The 24,313-nt window shown below is 40.7% G+C and overlaps 1 protein-coding gene across 1 annotated transcript in view; it reads left to right on the forward strand.

The window, feature by feature from the left end:
• Nucleotides 1-24,313, forward strand: part of DGKK (diacylglycerol kinase kappa) — a gene marked incomplete at both ends in the record, with an annotated part of 151,189 nt that overhangs the window by 46,799 nt on the left and 80,077 nt on the right. The window contains 3 exons of the mRNA XM_080652379.1: nucleotides 8,830-8,940; nucleotides 11,953-12,033; nucleotides 14,126-14,230. Coding sequence (XP_080508505.1) covers nucleotides 8,830-8,940; nucleotides 11,953-12,033; nucleotides 14,126-14,230 — 297 coding nt within the window. The remainder of the gene's footprint in view (nucleotides 1-8,829; nucleotides 8,941-11,952; nucleotides 12,034-14,125; nucleotides 14,231-24,313) is intronic.

Genomic DNA, 24,313 nt, shown 5'->3' on the forward strand with positions numbered 1-24,313 from the left:
ACCCCCCTCAGTGCACAAATTTCATGCACCAGGCCTCTAGTGTAATTATAAAAAGAAATAAGGCAGCTCAGTATGTACCAATATTGAAAGAGCTTCATTATATATTATGTGTTGAAAGCAAGAAGCAAACATTGTGCATAGAATGCTGATTTACATGAAGAAGAAATAATAAATGTATTTATATGTTTGCGCATATGTATAAACTATCTTTTGAATAACATTCAATAAGCTCATTAAAGTTTTTGCCTATACAGAAAAAAAGTAGCATCATTCTAAATTTTATTTTATTTCACTAATAGAGAGCAGGGACATGGAGGATTCTCTATAGTTCTTCCTTAGCACAGGAGGCTGTGGGAGGCATTTGTAGCTACAGTCCTTACAGACATGAACAATAAGAAGATCTTCTTCCTCAGTGCTAGGGTGCCCAATAGGTCTTGGTTTACCTATGACTTTCCTTGTTTTAGCAATGAAAGTCCTGGAAAAACTGGGATAGTTAGCCAACCCAATCCTCATCCTTTTGCTGCTGCCCTTAGCTAGCCAGGCTTGCTAGTGCTGGGGAGGGAAGCTTCCAGTAGCCAGATGAATGGAGCAGTATCACAAGTCCCTGTCTCCACAATCCACAAGCAACCCACACTTATGGAGTGGCAGGCACATGCTCTGTGAGGTATCCTCATCTAACAGACAATTAAATTGAGTCTCAGAGAGGTTAAGTGATTTGCCCAAGGTCACACAGCTAGTAAGTGCTGGAGCCAGTCTGTCTGACTCTTGCCAAGTCAACAGGACCCTGGGGAATATAAAGCTTTTCAGCAAAGCAGCAAGCCTGGCCTTTCTTAAAGCCTAAGGCACCCGGAGTTACATTTTAACTAAATCAAACATTGTTGCTCTGAATCAACTTTGGCAGGCCGGAGTTAGGAAATGGCTTTCTTCCCATCACCCTTGGCCCCAAAGCAAAGACAATAGATGTTCCAGGTTTTTTAACTGAAGGAGCTATGGGCAAAAAGCTGCTTTCCCTGGTTGTATTCATAGTGGGAGTCTGGTTCTCACTTGAGAAGTAATAAACTATTCATCCCCAACTTGATTCAACCTCCCTCCCAAGAACAGCACGAGAATAACAGGTAGTGGTGCGTGACATGATGCTTGCCTACTGTTTGACTGAGTGACGGTGGAATTCAATTTGGCTATCTAATAGGGTTCCTTTTGCTAGCAAAAGGCAAAAGCATCCCTCAAAACCTCATCCATCAAAAATCCACTGAGCCACAGAAAAACAGACGTAGCATTTATAGTAGAAGCTTTGGGGACTGGGGAGGAACATAGGAAAAGGTCACGGCAGCAGCTGTACTTGCCCTTTTCCAATTAAGCATCAGGCAGGTGTTAATTATATAGAGGAAATTGGGCTGCTTTACAGGCCCTGTTGAGATATTTTATAGAAGATATTTCATAAATATGGAGCAAGGGAAGTGCTTACTTTCACTGTTGATAATTCATTTATACATGCTGAGTTGTAGAGCATCAAGGGAGAGAGCACCTGTGCCAGGGAGCAAAAATTTCATGGAATATTGGACAACAGTGTGGTGATGGTGGTGCGGAGGTGAAAGAGGGTATAAAAGGGATAAATGGTGTTGGGGAAAATATTTTAATGATAAAATAAAATAAAATTTACTCTCTTAGCAACTTTCAAATATACAATACAATATTGATTTTTTTTGTTTTTGTTTTTTTTATTTTTTATTAAGGTATTATATGTGTACATATCATACCATTGTCCCCCCCCCCACCCCACTCCCATACATGCCCTCACCTCCCAATGTTTTGCATCCGTTGGTTACTCTTATATGCATGCATATAAGTCCTTCAGTTGATCTCTTATTTCCCCCACCTCTCCCTAACCTTTCAGCCCTACCGGCATGGCTCAGTGGTTGAGTGTTGACCTATGAATTAGGAGATCAGGGTTTGATTCCCTGTCAGGGCACATGCCCAGGTTGTGGGCTCTACTCCCAGTAGGGGACTTGCAGGAGGCAGCCAATCAGTGATTCTCTCTCATCATTGATGTTTCTATCTCTCTGTCCCTCTCCCTTCCTCTCTGAAATCAATAAAAAATATATATTTCAGGGAATAATGTATTTGGAGATTGGATTATCAGAGAACTCAAAAGGAAATTAAGCAGAGCTTTTCAAAGTTCTAGCTTTCTCTGTAAGGGATGCCATAGTTTAGGCAAAGACTTTTTGCCTATACTTGGGACCTGAATAAGTCCTGTATTCTTGGATTTAAATGAAGCCACATGACCTACAGTAATTTAACTCAGCATGACACTCAGTCCACAAAACAGAGTTTAAGAGGAGAGACTGCAGTGCTATTCATATTTAAATGTGAGGTAGAATTGGCAGGAAAGACTAGGAGGCCTGTCTGTAGTATGTTCTGGTTTAAGAAGCAGCAGGTGGGTCACATGGCATTGCAGTATGTATGAGGACCCTATTATCCTTCATAACTTCTTCCTATCTGTAGCATCACAAATACTGATTGCCACAGGAATGTGGCAGCTTGGACCAAGAATGTGTGCCCCATTCTATGAGTATCTATATACCTGTAAAGATGGTCACCAAGAAAAATTTCCCATATAGAATGCTGTTTCTCATTGATTTACATAATAACATGACATGCATTTTTCTGACAAATATTTTAGCCCCAAGGTGCTGCAAAATCTCAAAACTGGAAAACAAACATTTATGATCTTTTTTTAGAGGAAAAACTTCAATTGGCTTGATAATGTCTTAGAAATAAAAATGCATGGGCAAGCCACTTAAGGAAATTGAAGTTCAAAGTGTCTTTTATAGAGCAGAATTGAGTTAGCTGCCTTTCAGAGGATGCCTGAGAGGATTCAATAACTAAAGTAAAAGCATTTTATCAATTGCAAAGTGTTGTATACATGTGAATTCTCATTATTCTTCTAGTCAATCTTAGTCACTTTAAAAATCAAAAGAACTTATCTATTACCCACTATGGATTACCATTTGCCTCTTGGAGGGAAAGTCCTTAACAGTTCAGTACTGAGTTCAGGTATCCCCTGCTTTTTGAAAGTTCACTTTATGTCACTCACTTTTATGAAAGATCTATATCAGTACCTGATTTTGCTAACAAAAATCAGAAGAGGAGTTTTGCTCTTATAAAAAAAGGCAAAAAGTGAAAACAGTGTTCAGCATTTGTTTTGCAGCAGCTGTTACAGAGGCAGTGTGCACCCTGAGCAGCTGGAGTGGTCCCTCCTAGTTCCTTCCCCTGGGAAGTCAGCATCTCAGCATCAAGCCCTCATAGCTTTGAACTGTGTCTTTAAGCATCTGTACTTTATCTTCATTTATTTTGTGCATCTATTAGCAAAATGTGGCCTTGGTATCAGAAAAGCCTAAGAGAGCTTGTAGTGGTGTTACACTTAGTGTAAAACTGGAGTTAATAAAGTTATTTTATGTCTTATGTGTTATCTATATATATAAAAGCCTAAGCCACCAAATGACCAAACTACCAGTCAACTGGTCACTATGATGCACACTGACCACCAGGGGGCAGATGCTCAATGCAGGAGCTGCCCCCTGGTGGTCAGTGCGCTCCCACAGCGGGAGCGCTGCTCAGCTGACCAACAGGCACCAGACGCTGGGCTCATGGCTGGCATGTGCAGCTGTGGGTGCAAGCCTCTCCCGCCTCCGTGGCAGCGCTACAGAGCAGCAGCGGCAGGAGCAGCAGGGCCAGGATGCGTGGAGCATCACCTGGCCCGAGCTCAGGCTCCTCCCTGGCCGCCTGCCACTTTATACACTACTACATCCCTTGGGGGATGTCGGACTACCAGTTTCAGGTGGGGATTGGGCCAAAACCGGCAGTCTGACATCCCCCAAGGGGTCCCGAATTGCAAGAGGGCACAGGCCAGGCTGAGGGACCCTACCAGTGCACAAATATGTGCACCAATCCTCTAGTTTAGTATAGTTTTGTAGTTTATTTTTTGGGTCTGGGAATGTTAAAAAAATTTTCCATATAAATTAATGATAATTGCTTCTTCACTTTATGCCATTTCCACTTCCCACAGATTTCATGGAAATGCTCTACTTTCAGATAGTGGGGCATGGCTCTGTATTCAGAGCTGTTCACAGAATACCTTTTAATTCTTAGCAATATACTGTTTTCTCTTTCAAAACAAAGTTTGGGGGGATAGTGTTTTCACTCTGTGGTATACATATTAATCAGGCACTCCCAGTTTTCTTGTCATGGGTAGAATAGTGGAAAAAGCACAGAGTCCACCAGCATTCTGTAATTGTGAATCCTCAAGCAAAGCAATAGAAAATGCCAAAGCCTCAGATTTACCATCTGGAAATTCGAGGTAACACTCTACATGGTTGTGGCGAGGGGGCAATGAGATGATGCAATCTGCAAGAGGCCAGGAACTGGGAAGCACTGTGCAAATCCTCTTAGGGAACAGGCAAGGGCTCTCCTTCCAATTCCTGCCTTTACAGGATGTGCTTGTTTGTTTGTGTCTCCCAGTTTTTGTCTTACATCCTTATTAAGTTTACTGACCCCAGACAGGTAAAGGTTGATTTGCATGCACATATTTTATTGACCATTAATTGATTTTTAGTTTCTGCTTACACAATGGTTTCTTTAGAAAGAGTGATTGGATTAGTACATTTCTCCTGAAAGGGGAACAGAGTTTAAAAGGTAAAGAACTTTACCTTCTTCCAACCCAGGTTTGGATAGTTGTTGAAGTTCTCAGTGTATATGATATAGAGCTTGTGTTTAGAATTTAAAAAACTTCTTTAAAAGAATTGTATGGCCTTCTAACCTTTCTCCCTACTATACATAAATTATATCAACATTTATATGCTCCCAACTTAGTAATATACACTGAGTGGCCAGATTATTATGATCTCTGAATGCATAATAATCTGGCCATTCAGTGTATATCCTATAGAATAAAAGGCTAATATGCAAATTGTCTCCTTGACCAGGAGTTCAACCAGCAGGCCGGCCAACCACGCATATCCCCTCCCCCTGGCCAGGCTGGCCAGAACCCACCCATGCACGAATTCATGCACCGGGCCTCTAATATATATATATATATATATATATATATATATATATATATATATATATATATATATACTGAGTGGCCAGATTATTATGTGTTCAGAGATCATAATAATCTGGTACTCAGTGTATATCTCAAATGTATAGGCTCTTCACACACAAACTCTGAACTCTTACACTGCAACCTCCTCTGATGCCAGGAATACCCACCACTCACTCACTTTGTCCTCTAGAGAAAGTGATAGTAGTTATAATTGAGAAATTGCAAAATGGTTGCCTGTGGGCTCACTTTGGTATGAATATGTGTGTTTTTTTGGGGGGGGGAGTCTCACAATTTTTTTAAAATTCAATTAGTTGCTAACATTTCAATATGATAAAATTTCACACAAATTTTAGCCTGGATTGCTAGCTTCTCCTTAAGAAAGGAATGAGCTAGCAACACTTCTCAGGATTCAATAACAATCACCTAAAACTTGGTAGCCACTTGGCTTGGGCTCTTCATTTCCCCTACTAGGTCTTGTTGACTATTCTGTTATCAACCAGCATGGAACAGATAGCCCTGCACTTAAAGTTAGTTCATTCAAAGTGACCAATTTAATATCATAACAGAGAGAGGAGATTATTGTTCTTTGGTTAGTGTACCCAATGACAGGGTGTATGAATGGATAGCCACTATCCTGGTGGAATCCCTCATCTGAACCAGAAGGTAAATATTTAGGGCAATGTACATGAAGCCCCAAGGCTCTTTCAAATGGTTCTGAGCTTAATGTTGTGTTTGTCTACATGGATTATTGTTCCCTCCTCCTCACTCCCCCTATTCATACCTTTGAGACAGGAAATGTGCCTGCAACTTATTTAGCTGCCCCAAAGGGCCTAGCAAAAGGTGGAGTCCATAGTTGCAGCTCAGAAAATATTATCCAATGATAATTGCATCACAAAGTCCTTCTTTTCTTTTCTTGATTTGACAAATGCTAGGTTTATGGAATGAGAATTTAAGGTTTTGATGATTTGCTGTGTCCTCAAATTAACAGATTAACTAATAATTATTTTTTCTGTGTCCTTGGATGAATAGCAGGACGTCATTAATTATCATAGAACAAGTAAGGGAAGAAAAAAATAATATTTCTTAAGTAGCAAAAAGGGGAATTAAATAATGATCATTAGTAAGGGTTGATAGAAGGAAGTAACTTAGGAGAAGAGGCTAATTTCTACTTATTTCAGTATTTCAAATCACCAGTGGTTTGGAATTTTCTCAAGTGACCAGAAGGTCCAGGGTTCTAGGAATCTTCTTGAGGAACAAATCTCCCTCCATGTTTTCTCATTACCACCTCACTCCACCATCCTACCCCTGAAGAGAAGAGAGTGCTGGATATGGCAGCAAGGGTTAAAGAAAGCCATTAAAGTTGACAAAGGCTTTAAACTGAAAATTGAGGGAAGGGGAAAATATCCAGCCAAAAGTTGTAAAAATGAGCTATTACATTGGATACTATATCTGATAGAATAAGAACAGTAGGAGAAGCATTTAGTAATTAACAGAGTAGAATAACTCAGGGAAAAGATAGGAATAATGGATGTGGCTCCAGTTGTACAAAGTTGGAGCAGTTAAAATTTTGAACTTAAATGTTTAACAGACTGCCTAGGTTTTATAAATACTTAGTATAGAATAATAAATGGTGTTGAGGTGAGAAAGCCAAATACCATCATTGAGAGTATATACCATAGGCTACCTGACCAGAGAAAGGAGAATGATGTAATCACAATACTTAGACAAGACTTTTCTCATTGAGGACTTAGTTTCAACAATTTAAATGTAATTTCTCACTCTCCTTGCCATCATTTCCCTTCCCACAAGATCTTATTGTTCTCTGTCTTGATTCCTTGGTGCCATCCTATCTAATAAAGAGGGAATATGCAAACTGACCATCACGCCATCACAAATATGGTGGTGTCCACAGCGGAGGCAGGGTTTTCGTAACACAAGATGGCTGCACCCACAGTGGAGGCCGAGTTCCCGTAACAAGCCTTAACGAGCAATCAGCAGGGACCTGAGGCTGCATGGTGCTGGGCTGGGGCAGGGGACCTGAGGCCGCACCCCCCACCCAGTGAGGCTTCACGGGGGACCTGAGACTGCACCCTCCACCCCGCCCAGAGGGACTTGACAAGGGTGGGGCCTGCCAGGTCTGGATCTTGCCCAATGGGGGTGGGGCTGGCTGGGTCTGGGTCTTGCCCGATTTTGAGGCACTGCGGATGGGTGGGGACTTGACTCTGGGTCCTGAAACATGCCCCAGACTCTGACAGGAGGAAGATTTTCATATACACTTTACTAATTTTCTTTGATCTCTAACACTTCTATTACAGAGAAAGGGCAAATAGCAATATTATAATATTTCCTCTAATTAATCCCCTTTTAATGTGCACGAATTTCATGCACTGGGCCACTAGTTCTTTTATAAGCATCTCAACAATGGTACAATATCTTGAAACTCCCATAAATTCTCAAGAGGACTCAGGTAAACACAGATTGCTCATGAACTGACTTTTCAATTGACATACAGAGGTTCTGTCCATTTGTACATACTACCCTATTGTTTAGAGAATTGAACATAAAGTGTAATAGATGTGTGTATATGTGGGTGAACAGGAGTAGCAAAGGATTGTTTAGATTGGGGTCCCAAACTCAAATGCCTGCTTGAGTCAGGTGCCCCATCTGAAAGGCACAGCTGCTATTCCATTCCAACAGATTGTTGCCAAGTGAGAACATAGCTCCAAGGTTACCAAACATTCTGATTATTCTAAAGAAGCAGGAAAGTTAAATTTTAATGTGAAATGTTCTGCCTTTTAAATAGTATCAACTAATTTAAAACTTTGAAAAATATTAGGTGGGCCAAACAAAATAATTACACAACCACTTAATGGTGATTCTAATTTAAGTGATAGATGGAATTCATGACACAGCCTTGATTTAGTTACTTAAACTAAGTCTGGCTCTTGGTCCATTCAGCATAGGTTTGGTTCCAGCTTGGTTGGTGTGAGTACTTTTTCCCAAATAACAGTCTTGCGTGTTGGTTTGTATCTGTAAATATAACTGAAAACTTGCACAATGATAAAAATGGTAAGTAGATTCTATGTTTGGTTCGAGTCAGTCTATTCAACAAGTAACTGAGAAATCAGTGGTCAGACTCTGAATTATGTAAAGAAAGTAATCAGAAGGCACTAACTTTTTGCTCTCTCATCAGACCATGAATCCTTTGAAGGCTATGGTAAAGACTTTGGATTTGGTTCTAAAAATATTGGGAAGCTATTGGAAGTTTGTGAGCAGGGAAAGGGTGAGATCTAACTTAATATTCTAAAAGAGCTGATAGGAAGGCCCTATCTGGAGCTACAACCTGTAGACATCAAGAAAGTCTGCCTTTACTTAATGCAATATGTTTCCCTACCACTTTTTTCTTAGGCATGTTGTTCTCATAGTCATATGTTAATGTCTCTTCTCCACATCTCCTACCACCAATGGAGATGTTCTCCATGGCTCTTAGGCCACTATCCTAAGAAACTTATAACCTATCCCATACTGAATGTGTTATCCAAAGGTAACCAATGCATTTTCTGATTTAGCTAACTTCCTTGAGTTCTTTCCTGGCCCTCAGGCCATTTCTCAGATGTATAAAAGATATGGAGCCTTCCAACTACCTAATCTTCTCAACTTAGAGGACAAGTGATATAGTCTTGCAAATTGATCTAATTACTCAATCCTATGCTTCTATCTTTCAGAAAATACTGAAGGAAGGACCTCTGCTGAAGAGCTGTAACTCCTTGAAGAGATGGAAGCTTAGATATTTTCTGGTTCGAGGACAAAGGCTCTGCTTTGCACACCATCCTGCAGTAAGAGAATATATAGCATACGTGTGTGTGTGTGTGTGTGTGTGTGTGTGTGTATCCTATCTAATAAAAGAGTAATATGCAAATTAACCATCACTCCACTACAGCCACAAGCCACACCCACCAGCCAATCAGGAGCGAATATGCAAATAAACCCAACCAAGATGGCTACGGCCACAGAGAGCAAGAGGGAGGCTTGGGTTTCCCCGGCAATGGAGGAAGCCAAGCTTTCCGCCTGCCCTTGCCAGCCTAGGCCTCCACTCAAGGCTACAAAGTTTCAATGATAGAAGATACATAAACCCAAACAGAAATGGCAGCAGCCACGGAACTGGAAAGAGCAGGAGGCTAGGGTTGCCCCGGGCGATGGAGGAAGCCAAGCTTTCTGCACACCCTGGCTGTCCCAGGCCTCTGCTTAAGGCTACAAAGTTTCAATGATAGAAGATACATAAATCCCCCCAAAAATGGCTGCCACCATGGAGCAAGCAGAAGGCTTGGCTCCACTCCAGGCTACAAAGTTTCAATTGTAGAAGATAAATAAACCCCAGATACCAGGGCCTCCGCTTGGGTCTCCGGGGGGTGTGGCTGGCCTGCAAACCACCACAGGCCCCTCGCCCAGGCCGCCCCATGCCCCAAGGGAACCCTCACCCTGATCTGGGACACCCTTCAGGGCAAACCAGCTGGCCCCCACCCGTGCACCAGGCCTCTATCCTATCTAATAAAAGAGTAATATGCAGATTGACCATCACCCCAACACACAAGATGGCTGCCCCCATATGGTCAAAGATCCTGCCCCCATGTGGACACAAGACGGCTGCCACAAGATGGCCTGCAGGGGAGGGCAGTTGGGGGTGATCAAGCCTGCAGGGGAGGGCAGTTAGGGGTGACCAGGCCTGCAGGGGAGGGCAGTTAGGGGTGACCAGGCCTGCAGGGGAGGGCAGTTGCGGGGAGACCCAGGCCTGCAGGGGAGAGCAGTTGGGGGGGACTAGGCCTGCAGGGGAGGGCAGTTAGGGGTGACCAGGCCTGCAGGGGAGGGCAGTTAGGGGTGACCAGGCCTGCAGGGGAGGGCAGTTAGGGAAAAACAGGCTGGTAGGGGAGCAGTTAGGCATCAATCAGGCTGGCAGGGGAGTGGTTAGGGGGTGATCAGGCTGGCAGGCAGAAGCGGTTAGGGGCAATCAGGAAGGCACACAGGCGAGCAGTTGGGAGCCAGCAGTCCTGGATTGTGAGAGGGATGTCCGACTGCCCATTTAGGCCCTATCCTACCGGGATTGGGCCTAAATGGGCAGTCGGACATCCCTCGAGGGGTCTCAGATTGGAGAGGGTGCAGGCTGGGCTGAGGGACACCTCCCCCTGCCCCAGGCACAAATATATATTTATTAGTATGTATAAAATCTTGTCCATTGGGTTAGTGAGTGGGTGCCAGAAAATGTGTTATGAGGACACTTGGCAAACATTGAGGCAGAAGTTAGACTTCCTTTAACTTGGACTTTTGGGGCAAATGGGGGGCACTTTTCTCTCCCCGCCCCTTCCCATTTCCCTCCCCTTTCATAAGTTCCTCAGTTAGCTCTTCTGTACCCAGAACCAACTACATAATTTGTGGAGCCCAATATAAAATAAAAAGATGGGCCTCTTATTTAAAATGTAAAGAGAAATGCCAATAAAGATACAAAAATATAAAGCAATGACTTGTCGGGGCATCTTTTTGTCATTAGATGTCATTGTAAGTAAAGAAAAAATAAAAATTTAAATTATTAGCAATTTTGCCATCTGTTTGTATATTGTACAATGCCAGTTTTAAAAGCAAACAGGAAAGCATTTAACTCATGAAGAACAATCAAAATTATATAGTTTGCACATGGTGGTTCATACACACACATATATTTTGTTCCTACCAGTACACAAAACTACACAAAAGTAACTCAACTGTTTTTATTTCACATCTTGACACTTATACATTCTACCAACACTTTCTAAAAGGAAAATGAATTATGGGTTTCCCTATCTTTTCCTTTCCTTCAATATTATAACTTTCAACATAAATGATTGGCTAATTCAGGGAAGTAACATATTCAAGAAAGAATACAAGAGGGTTACTTGGTTGTTCATGTTTCTTATAACACCACTGCTATGTTTGAAACTAGTTCTAGTTCCAACAAAATATGTGGTCTCTGAGGGCTGTCAGATCCCCTACTCAGTCATAGATGTAACATGCTTACTTGTTTTGAATCTCACTGAACTCTCACACATCTTGAGTCCACTGGAATTCTATGATCATGGGTATCCTGAATTCAAATAAGTGACAAGATATGGGGTGGACATGCATATTGTGCATATCGCCTCTGCTCATGTTCATGACTCATTGTCCCACTGGATTTCACTTATAAAACACAAGTTAAATGATAAACATATTAAGAATTTCAAGACTGCAACAGCAGAGCATTAAACCAAGTGTGAGGCCCTTCGGAACATGAGGTCTTTTATGACTGCACAGGTTGCATACCATTGAAGCCAGTCCCCTCTGTATACATAGTACTGATTTCCTGCTGCTGGCTAGGTGTTACCTATTATAGCCAGTGTATAACAAGACACAGCTTTAAAACTAGAAGGGACTAGCAACAAAGGCTGTTGGCTGATAAAATTGGAGCTACTAACTCCTATCTGCTCCCTAGCTAGACCTCATCAAATTATCTTCTCCAACATAAACCTTTAGTTTTGAATAATTCTGAATTACCTAGGCCTTCCTATAAATCCACATCAAAGTTTTGGGAAGAGTTGTGTTTCGGTTTAATATGGTTTGTTTTTTATTTGTCACATGTTTTATCAACAAAAAGCATGATGCTAAATAAATCCCAGCACTCAAGCCAGAGCAATGATTACATCATGACTGCCAAAAATGCCTATTAGTGTGTGTGTGTGTGTGTGTGTGTGTGTGTGTGTGTGTATGTGTGTTTACTTTTTAGTGTATCTTTGCCTCATTAACCAGATGGTTCTTTTTCCTTCTCCCTCTTATCTTTCCAGTTTGCACACTTTGAAACTGTTGATCTGTCTCATGTCGCCTTGGCAGAAACTAGCTGTAGAAACCTTTGCCACAGTTTTTGTGTAAGTAAGGTTGAGAATGACTGAATGTCCCACGGTGGGAGCTAGCTGGGAAGAAAGTTTGCCACACCTACTTGTTGCCTTTTTGGAGTTCAGGTCTCCCAAGTCTTCTTTGATCCCGAATGTATATAGAAATTCACTTAAAGTAGCATTGCAATCAAGTGCTAAAGCTTATTCATGTAAACACTTTGACCATTCCACCATAGGAGGAAAAAAATGATGGCCCTATTCCCTATTACCAATCTGTGATAAAACTGAGATGATTTGGGAGTAGGGGAATGACTATTACAAAAATCAATCCTCCTAATGAAGGTGATTTAGAGTATCACTGGGAGGCTTTCAAGAGACTGCTAATATGTTACTGAAAATATCAGGATAATCAAGCTATATGACATACTCTCCTTTGATGAAGCAGATAAGAGCCTAAATACAAAGTGAAAACTACCCTATGCTCAGATTACTAATGAGAGTACCTCAAAGAAAGCAGAGGATTTTCTGCTTTTCAAGGATTTGGCACTGCTGAAATTTCATAAGGCTTTGGGCACTGAAGTGAGTCCAGATCAGAAAGCTCACTGAAAAATAGCAAGTCCATTAATTCAGGTATTCTCCTACCCATATCCTCCCAGAACTGTCTTCTCCCAGCCTCAGTGTTGGATCATGGAGACTGGGTTTCCTCTTCAGGCAGGTGGAAGGTTATACTTAGCAGACTGAAAAGCTACAGGCCCAATATCCTGCTTCTGTGGCTGGTCCGCATTCTATTCACTTTTGAAAGGAGAGTAGGGTCTAGATATGAGAGACCCTACTCTCATTTCTCTCATTATATCACATTTACCCAGGGTAAAGCTAATGATTTTGTTGACCTATCCCCAAAAGCTTAACCTTTGGCTGATGAGCATACAGGCTAATGTTTTTGGTCTCCACTCTACAAAGAAATCCCAAGGCTAGGTTGCCCCTTAGCCTAATTGAAACACAGAGGCACTGTCCATCAGCCCCATACAAAAATGGGTTTCGACCAAAAGAGTGGTTATTATCACAATTCCCACTAGTTCTTATTCCCATTTGTCACAGAAGGAAAAATAAATTGCTAGTTCTAAGAATGGCAAGTAGGGCCATTGAAGCAATGACTGATGCTATTGCTATCCATGTTCCCTCATTCCCTCTGGGAAAAGACCAATTCATGGCCATAGTCTACCTCTGTTAGACCCTCAGCATGGATTTTTCATTCTTGCTTTGGTTCTTGCAATAAGCAGGATTAAGGGATACAATGGTAAAGTTCTCTTCAGGTTGTCCCTGACTATAAGAAAAAATAAACTAGATTTTTAGATTTCTCACTCTCTTCCCAAACAGAGAGGCACACCTTTATGAACCATATACCCTTAAACCATCTTTTTAATTTTGTTATTGATTTCAGAGAGGAAGGGAGAGGGAGAGAGTTAGAAACATCAATGTTGAGAGAAATTCACTGATTGGCTGCCTCCTACACGCCCCCTACTGGGGATCCAGCCCACAACCTGAGCATGTGCCCTTGACTGCAATGGAACCTGGAACCCTTCACTCCACAGGCCTACGCTCTATCCACTGAGCCAAACCTGCTAAGGCCCCTCTTACCATTTTTAAGTAGACAAAGCAGTAGTGAGTAGGATGTTCAAACAACCTTACTTGAGGTTTAAAAGCATGTGCTCCAGAGCCAAAGAATCTGGATTTCAATGCTGGCTTAGCTTTTTCCCTGTTAGGGGGCCCTGGGCAAGTCGTTTAATTCCCTTAGCCTTGGTTTTCCTGACTATGAAGTGGGAAAAATCCCTATATCATGGGGTTGTAATGAAGACTGAAATAACTAATATACATACATGGCAAAAGAACAATACAAGGAACATAGTAAATGCCATTAAAGTATTATTTGTTACTATTATCATTATTATTATTTTCGGTGGGGATATAGGGAGCTGCAAGTGGTTATGGGAATACCTGCCTTGTGTTTAAAAAGTTGCTTGGGTCATGCTTGGTAGACCTGTCTAGGTCCTTGAGAATTTACAGGCTCTGTTTGGGGGCAAATTTGTGGAGTGTGAACCAGCTAATAATGTGACTTTTTGTTTAGGTAATCACACCACAACGAAAACTTACCCTGGCTGCGCCCAACCGGAAAGAGATGGAAGAATGGATTAATGTCATAAAAACTGTTCAACAGGGAGAAATTCGTAAGGTAAGGAAATAGTAGAGAATCCATGCAACACTGAAGTATAAACTCATAATTGAGTTAAGCCATCTTTCAAACAGGGAAATAACAAAATGGAAGCAGAGACCATCTGGTCAGGAATTATAGATGAACATCGTTAGGAAACCTATTTAAAACTATTTATAAATAGAAGTGATTCACTTGGACTCAGACCTTGAAAAGTATGTGGTTTAGATACCTCTGTACACATCCGTTTTATATGTAGATGTCACTATATGTCAGTGGATAAGGCACTCAAGATGTATGTGAGCATCTAATTTAGATGTTCTTATGTTAGAAATCAGTAGTCTTGACTTGGGTCTGCTGAGTAACTACAGTAACAGCTAAGGAAACAGACTCAAAAAGGAAAAGCAGACCAAAATGAAGTAACTACTCAGTAGCAAAGCTTATATCATTAACCACTACATAATTCTGACTTTCTGTTATCTACCAGAAAAAAAATGTAGAGGGAAGAGCAAGGAGTGGTCCTACTCAAAGCTTAGCAGGGTTCTTTTTCTCTGTAGCAATACCAAACCTCACTGCTCCCTGCCATAAATGGTGCCACCATTCAAACTCTGGGCTATGCCTTCAGCCCACTATTCTGCAGACCTACCACAGTTAGAAGTTACATAAGTTTTAAAGGGGGAGGGATTTTTGTCATTTGTTTACTTAGAACAGTGTCTGGTACATAGCAGAAGCTCAACAAATATTTGCTGAATGAATAAATGAGGGTAATCTATTATGAAGCTCTTGGAGATAAAGGGGAAAACAAATATACCCTTTAAAAACCCCTGATGTCTTAAATAACTAGCAAAGGGTAGAATATTGTTATAGGCATTTGGGACAAAGCAGTGCAGACTATGGCTTGGTAATAATGAGTTTTAGAAGTAAAATCAATGCCATGGAGAAAAGCTATCTGTCCTCACTCCCCTCGATTTCTTAGGCTTTTGACCACTTAGTTTCATAATTATACATTCTGCTAATCATGGCTATGAGACATCACAAGTTCATTGAACTGGGGCCTATATACCTCTCCACAAATCATTAAGGCCTCTCCTATGACATATTGAATATGATTAATTGAGAAATTCTTTGCTTAGAAACTGAAGATGGTCTTTGTGTGACTTAGGACTCAACATTTCACTCCTTTGTTATCTTCTTCCTTTCCTGATGGAGAAGCACATCCTGTCCCTTCTGCCCACCCACAATGAGGCCACTATGGCACAGCACTAGAGATAGCCACAAAAAATTATGACTTCCATGCTCCCATCCTCCCTCCTGTAGACCAATCCCTTTCCTTCCCTCAGTTTATCTCTATCCAAACTGGAGCACTTCCCATGAATCACATATTTTCAATTTGGTGAAAAAGGCCACATAGGATATTTTGAATTTTAATTATTATTCTGATAATGCAATAACTTCTAAAGTAATCCATAAGAGCACTGATCTGTAATTTCTGGCTCAATTGAATTAAACACCTTGTTGTTGACTACCCTGCACAAACTACAAAGGAAAAAAAATAATAATCTGCCTGTTTACACTTTTGAAAGAGGTGAGTTTCAGGTTGTAATCACAACCTCTGTAGAGCTGCTCTAGGGACCTAAATCTATTAAGGAATACTTTTAGCTGAAAGTAAAATGTCTCACCACCAGCATCTTAGCAATTCATCTTGCTTAAGGCTTAGAGAGTCAAATATACTTTCTCTCATATAAAGCTCAACTCCAATAATCTATTCAATCTTGTCACAACCAATGACTGATGTGGGTTGAAGAAAGATTAATAATTAACTAAGTGGTTTATTAAAGTCACTACAAAGTAATTGGATAACTTATTGAAAACTAGTCAGTACACATTAAAGAGTGAGTTCCTACTAGGTGCCCAGTTCTGTTCTATAGAGAGTTGGAAAAAAATGTGTTGCTGCTCCTGGCCACATTACTATTTTTAGGTAGTTGGGGGAGATAAAATATACACAAAGAAATAGTTAAGTGACAGTACTCAAGATAAATAACAATTTTCAGAGATGTTACAAGGCAGTGAAGGACTGACTGCCAGATTAATAAAACAGACATTAAAGTAGTATGGGAGTTCAAGGCAGGAAGACATAAATATGGGCTGGAGTACTCTGGGAAGAGTTTATAGAAGAAAAATTTGTGACTGAACTTGAAAGATGAATAGGATTTTATTGGTGACAAGGGATTAGGGACAGGCGGAAGTCCTGAGCAAAGGAATTGACATAAGCAATATCTGAGTAATAGAAAAACAGAAACTTTTTGGAATAGAGTGAAAGGGGACTCTATTTGACCAGAAGAGTTTGGGAAAGTGAGTTTAAGAAATGTGTATGAAGAGGTAAGTTGAGCTTTATTCTGAAAGATTATCAATGTCAGGATAAAGAGTAGGGAAGAATTGCAACATGAACAAAGTTCAGTTTAAGGATGGATTAGAAAGGGGAGATAGTTTATCAAAGGAATACTTTACAAATATAAGCTGGATTAGACAAGGGATAAACTGGAGACCAAAAGATCATAGAGAAGACTATAAATTAATGCAGGAAAGACAAAGTTAAGCCTCAGGATGAGGATAGAAAGGGAAGACAAATAGTAGACACCAAGTTGGGGTGGGGAGAACTGAAACATATGAGAGGTAAATGAGAGAAATAAGTCACAGGCAAATGAAAGGGTTGAGCCTGGGAGACTTAAAAAATAAAAGAGGGGAATGGAAATAGAGTTGCATGGAAAACTAGATTAAAAGGTTAGCTCTTTCTAACAATTAATTGTCATGAAACCATTAACTATGGGAACAGGAATGAACCTTAGAAGTAGACTACAGATTTTAGACTCTAAAGCATCTTTAGATCAAGTCATGTAGCCTTTACTTGAATTACCCCAAAGATGGGGAACTAAGACTCTTGCAAAAGACTCCTTTCAATGTTCCTAAAGTTCTAAATTTTAGAAAAATTTTTCTTCACCTTTGGCCTAATACAGTGGTCGGCAAACTCATTAGTCAACAGAGCCAAATATCAACAGTACAACGACGGAAATTTCTTTTGAGAGCCGAAAACCGACTTCTGTGCATGGGCCACGAAGTTTCAATCGCACTGTATGTGCACGCCCGCACGTGGTATTTTGTGGAAGAGCCACACTCAAGGGACCAAAGAGCCACATGTGGCTCATGAGCCACAGTTTGCCGACCACTGGCCTAGTAGAATAACTTTCTAACATTCAGTGTGAGCTGAAAGAATGGTATCAGCTGCCATTTGAGGTAGAAAGCTCCATGTCATTGGAAGCATTTATTTATTTATGTATTTATTTTTAGAAATTTTCAAATTGTTTAGAGAGAGAGAAAGAGAGAGAGAGGGGGGGGGGAGAAAGGTGAGAAATATTGATCAGTAGCCTCCTACATGTGCCCCAAAGAGGATGGAACCTGCAACCTAGGTATGTGCCTTGACTGGGAATACAACCCGCCATATTTGGTGTACAGGATGACATTCCAACCAACTGAGCCACCACTGGCAGAGCTCATTGGCAGTATTTAAAGCAAACTAAACAACTTTTTAAAATATTGTATAGAAAATTAATTTTTATAGTGACATCAGCAAGATGGCAGACTAGGAAATCTCAAAGCTTATCCTCTCCCCTACAAAAACAACAAATAAACAACCATGTGCCAACTAGAATGCTTCTGAGAGTTTCAGAATACTATAAAGAAGCTGCAGAAACTCTATGGAGCATAGAGACAGACTTGCCACATAGAAAATCATAGTAAGCCATTTACCTACATAGCCCCATCCTCTAGTTTGGCAGAGCTTGAGGCCAACAGTAATTACCTTGGCCTGATCTCTTCCCACAAGGGAAAAGGAGAGCAGAATATTCCAGCAACTCTTGAGAGGCTGACTAAGTGAAAAACAAAATCTAGAAATATGGTGTCTACAAGAGACTCACTTTAAAATTAAACAGAATAGGCTGATAGTAAAGGATGGAAAATATATTTCTTGTAAATGGTAACCAAATGAAAGCATGGGTGGCTATACTTGTATCAGACAAAATAGACAGTAAGTCTAAAACTGTCTTTAGATACAAAGGAAGACATTATCCTATATAATAAAAGGCTAATATGCAAAATGACCAAACAGCGGAACAACTGGTCGCTATGATGCACACTGACCACCAGGGGGAAGATGTTCAACACAGGAGCTTCCCCCTGGTGGTCAGTGTGCTCCCACAGGGGGACCGCCACTCAGCCAGAAGCTGTGCTCACGGCTGGCGAGCACAGTGGTAGTGGCGGGAACCTCTGCTGCTTTCGCAGCAGCACTAAGGATGTCCGACTGACAGCTTAGGCCCACTCCCCACATCAGTTGGACATCCCCCGAGGGCTCCCAGACTGCAAGAGGGCGCAGGCCGGACTGAGGGACCCCTCCTCAAGTGCACGACTTTCATGCACCAGGTCTCTACTTTATGTATATAAAGAGCCAGGGTCTGTAATGACCAAGGCTCCACTGAACACCAGAAGTCAGTTCTGGGTTGCCGTGGTGACACCAGCACTGACTGCCTAGGGGGCTGCGGATCAGGCCCAGAGAGAGGCCTGCAGAGAGAGAGAGAGGCATGGTCTGATCCACAGCCTCTGTGGCAGCTGTTGATCAGCCCTTGCCTCTCTCTCTCTCTCCCAGCTTTACCAGCAGCAGTGCCTCTGTTTCTCTCCGGGCCTCCTCTAGGGCTGCTGATCATCCCCACCTCTTTGATCAGGCCCAGAGATAGGCCTGGATATGCTGACTGGGATAGGAACTGACCAATCAGAACCAAATCTGGGTGAAGTGCCAGGAGCCAATGGCTGCCTAGGAGGCAGAGCTTTTGATGCTGACTGGCATAGAAACCAACCAATCAGAACCTAACCTGGGTGAACTGCAAAGGCAGAACCTAAGGTGGGGGCTGAGGAGGGGTTTTAAGGGCAGCAGCTGTTTGGTGTAAGGTGTAAGAAAGTGTTTCAATTTTTTAATGATCGGTTTGGCAGTATAGTGCATATGGCTGGCTATCAGTCCAGATATAGGGATTATGTGCTTTTGTCTGCCAAGAGTATCTCCTCTTGCTGAAAAAGGCTCTCCCCACCCCCATTTAAGCAATCCTATCCTATATAATCTATCTATACTAATAAAAGGGTAATATGCTAATTAGACTGGGTCAACCAGCCATCTTCCGGACATCTGACTTCCTTACAAATAAAGCCATGGTGGTGGGGGCTGAGGCAGAGGCAGTTGGGGACAACCAGACCAGCAGGGGAGGGCAGTTGAGGGCGAGATCAGGCCGCAGGGGAGGGCCATTGGGGGCAAGATTGGCTGGCAGGGGAGGGCAGTTGGGGGCAACCAGGCTGGCAGGGCAGTACACTTGGTGACGAGATCAGGCCAGCAGGGGAGGGCAGTTGGGGGCAATATCAGGCTGGCAGGGGAGGGCAGTTAGGGGTGATTAGGCAGGCAGGCAGGTGAGCAGTTAGAAGCCAGCAGTCCCAGATAGAGGGATGTCCATAGGGATCAGGCCTAAACTGGCAGTCAGACATCTCCCAAGGGGTCCCCAATTGGAAAGGGTGCAGGATGGGCTGAGGGGACACCCCCCCATGCACAAATTTCGTGCACCGGGCCCCTAGTATAATGATAAAAGGATCAATTCAATACAATCATAAGTATAAATGCATGTAACATCAGAGTACCTACCTAAATATATAAAACAAATAATGAAAGATCTGAAGGCAGAACTTGACAGCAATACAATAATAGTAGGGGACTTCATTACCCCACTTACAGTAGTGGATACATTTTCTGCAGACAGAAAATCAATAAAGAAATACCTGACTTCAATAACACTATTGACCAAATGGACCTAACTGAAATATACAGAAATTTATACCCAACAATAGCAGAAGATATATTCTTCTCGAGATTCTTCTCAAGGGCACACAGAACATCCTCTAGTATAGATAATATGTTAGGTGACAAAATAAGCCTTAGCAGATTTTAAAAGCATGGATATCATTCCAAGTATCTCTTCTGACAATAAGGTAACGAAATAGAAATCAATAACAGAAAAAAGAAAGAAAGAAAGAAAGAAAGAAAGAAAGAAAGAAAGAAAGAAAGAAAGAAAGAAGAGAAAAATTCACAAATACATAGAAACTAAACAATTCAGTCTTGAACAACCATTTGGGTAAAAGAGGAAACCCAAAGGAAATCTTAAAAGTATATTGATGAAAACACAGCATACCAAAACCTAGGGATGTAACAAAAGCAGTTATAAAATGGAAGTTTATAACAATAAACAATACCATTAAAATAGAAAGATCTTAAATAAACAACCTAACCTTACACCTCAAGTAACTAGAAAAACAACAAACAACCCTAAGTCAGAAGAAGGAAGAAAATAATTAAAATTAGAGCAGAATAAATCAACAGAAAAAAAATTTAAGTAAAAAAGATAAAGAGGTGATTTTTTAAAAAAATAAAATTGAGAAACCGTTAGCTAGACTATGAATAAAAGAGAAGATTCAAATAAATAAAATCAGAAATGAAAGATGAAATATTACAACAGATGCCTCAGAAATGAGAAATATTACAACAGATTCCTCAGAAACAAAGAGGATCATAAGGGACTATTATGAACAAACTACATAACCTAGAAGAAATGGATAAGTTCCTAGAAACATACAAACTACTAAAACTGAATCAGGAAAAAAATATAAAGCCTGAAAAGACCAATAGCAAATAAAAAAAATTGGATCAGTAATAATAATTTAAAAAAAAAACAACTCCCAAAAAAGAAAAGTCCAGAACCTGGTAGCTTCATGGGTGAATTCTACTCAATTTATTGAAAGAAACAGTTCATTCGAAGAATTAACACAAATCCTTCTTTTTTAAATATAATTTTTATTGATTTCAGAGAGGAAGGGAGAGGGAGAGAGAGATAGAAACTTCACCCTTAAGTCCAATGGCGAGAGATTATCATTGATCAGCTGCCTCCTGCACACCCCCATACTGGGGATTGAGCCCAAAATCCATGACTTCCTGATCCGTAGGTCAAAGCTCAACATGTAGCCAGCTGAGCAAGGAATTCTTTATACTTCACACTCTCTGTGTACTAAATATAAGAAAACATGCTAAAAATATGAATGAATGTAGTAAAGTCTCCTATTATGACTCAAAATGTGTTACATTTCTGAGAATTCCTAACAGAGAATGACCCTATTAAAATATTTTGTGAATGTGCCTTTTGCCATGGCAGATACTTTTAAAAACATCATTTGTGAAGTATTTATGTTTCTATAACATTTAACTTCCTTAGTCCTCTTTCTAGTTAAAGAGTACAGCAAATCACAAATTAATTCTTTCTGGGTTTTCCCCAGGATTTTCCTTGAACTTATTGTATCAAAATAACATTTTAGTTTGGCTACAATTAAAGAGAAACAATATCTATATTTTTTTTTTAGAAAAATAGTATATATAGATTTTGTACACTCAAGCTTGCTTGATTTGTTGCATTATGTCAGTATAAGGGACCATCCAGTTCAACAAATCCTACTTAAGAAAAAAAAAAAAAACAGGCAAAGACACTACAAGAAAAGAAAACCACAAGAGCCACCCTGTTGAACATAATGCAAAAATCCTTAATAAAATCCTAGCAAACTGAATTCAATAGCACATTAAAAGGGTCACACACCATGACCAAGGGGGACTTATTCCAGTGATGCAAAAGTGATTTAATATAGATAAATCAATCTGATACAACACATTAACAAAATGAAAGAAAAACCACAGGATCAACTCAATAGATGCAGAAAAAGCATTTGTCAAAGTTCAACACCTAGCCATCATTTAAACCTCAACAAAATAGGTATAAAAGAATCTTATTTCAATACAACAAAGGCCATATATAAAAAGCCCATAGCTGCCTGGGCAGTGTGGCTCAGTGATTGAGTTTCAACCCAGGAACCAAGAAGTCACTGGTTGGATTCTGGGTTGGGGCACAGGTTGCGGGCTCAATCTCCAGTAGGGGATGTGCAGGAGGCAGCTGATCAATCGGTGATGTTTCTCTCTCATCAATGTTTCTGTTTCTATCCCTCCCCCTTCCTCTCTATAAAAATCAATAAAAACTTACATTTTTTAAAAGCCCATAGCTAGCATTATAATCAACTAGTGCCACGGTGCACAGATTCATGCACATTGAAAGGAAATTAATTAGAAGGTGGCCAGCGGAGTGGGACTGGGTGAGACAGGACAAACACACCTTGGAGCAAACCTCCTGCAGTCCCTCCCTGGCCTGCCGCACCTGGGGCGGCACCGGGGCTCGAAGGGCATCTGTGGAGTGAGCGGGGTCCCTCCGGCAGGTAGAGTCCCTCTGCCTGGCCTGTAGGGATCAGGCCAAAACCAGCTCTCTGACACTAGGGGTCCCAGAATGGGGGAGGGTGGTTCTTGGATGACACACCCCAGAATCAGGCTCCCCCCTCTCTGGTTCCAGGGTATGTCACTTGAGAAATGCCACTGCCAAGTCACCACAGCTTGGCAGCTCCTGCGTTGAGCATCTTCCCCCTGGTGGTCAGTGTGCATCATAGCTACTGGTCAGACAGTCAGATGGTTGCTTAGCCTTTTATATATATAGATGGGGGAAGACTGAAAGCTTGCCCTCTAAGATCTGGTACAAGTCAAGGATTCCTACTCTAACCACTTCTTTTCAACCTAGTAACTACAAATCTTAGCCTGAGAAAATAGCAAGAAAAAGAAATAAAGGCACCCAAATTAGAAAGGAAGAAGTTAGATTCCATTTGCAAAGGACATGATCATATACGTAGGAAAACCTGAAGAATCAATAAAATAATGTTTAGAACAAACTAATTCATTTAAAAAATCAACATACAAAAATCAATCAGGTTTCTATACACAAATAAGGGAAATTAAGAAAACAGCTCTATTCATAATAACAAAAAGTATGAAAAACAGAAATAAATTTAACTGTAGGAACCCCTTTCATGTCCCGTGTGGTTCAGGGTTCCGGTTCAGGGTTCTGGTTCTGGAGAAGGCCGCACACAAATGAAAAGAGACTTGGAAAAGTATTAATTTGGGAATATTGGGGGCCAGGCGGGAGCCCACCTCTAGTGGGAGGACTACCCCCTGCTCTGGCCTTGCCATCCCTTTTATTGAGACTATGGGATAGGCCCATAACCTTTAGGCAGGAAACTCCAATAACAGAAATTTACATAGGAGAAAGAGAGGTGGAGGCTGCTTCAGCTAACAATGTTTCAACTAAACAGTGAGTGATTAAAACAATTAAGGTTGTTGACCAGCCTTCCCGGTTTCCTGTCCACATCTTTCTATTAGTGGGACAATGATTGGTTTCCGGCATTTAACAAAAGAGGTGAAAGACTTGTACACTAAAAATGATAAAGCATTGATGAAGGAAATTAAAAAAGACATAGATAAATAAATAGATATCAAATGTTTATGAATTGTAACAATTATTATTGTTAAAATGTCCATACTACCCAAAGTGACCCACAGATTCATTGTAATCCCAATCAAAATCCCAATGGCATTCCTACAGAAATTTAGAAAAAATCTAAAATTCATATGGAACCTCAAAAGACTCCAAATAGCCAAAGCAATCTTGAGAGAGAAGAACAAAGTTAGAGGCACCACATTTCCTGATAACAAAATGTATTACAAAGCTATAGTAATCAAAACAATATTGCAATAGCATAGAAGCAGAGTGTAGAATGATAGTTACCAAGTGCTGAGGAAAGAGAGAATAGGAAGACATAGGTAAGGGATACAAAGTTTCTTATGCAGGATGAATAAATTCTGGAGACCTATCATACAGCAATGTTACTATAGGTAACAATAATTTACTATACACTAAAATGTGCTAAGAAAGATTTTAAGTTCTTTCAACACAAAAAAGAAGGAAAAATTTGGTAACTATCAGAAGTAATGAATATGTTAATTAGATTGATTGTGGTGATTATTTCCCAATATATATGTATACCATATCATCAAATTAAATTGAATATATACACTTTTTAAAAAATATATTTTTATTTATTTCA

Source organism: Plecotus auritus (assembly GCF_963455305.1).
Source record: "Plecotus auritus genome assembly, chromosome: X".
Taxonomy (NCBI): Eukaryota; Metazoa; Chordata; class Mammalia; order Chiroptera; family Vespertilionidae; genus Plecotus; species Plecotus auritus.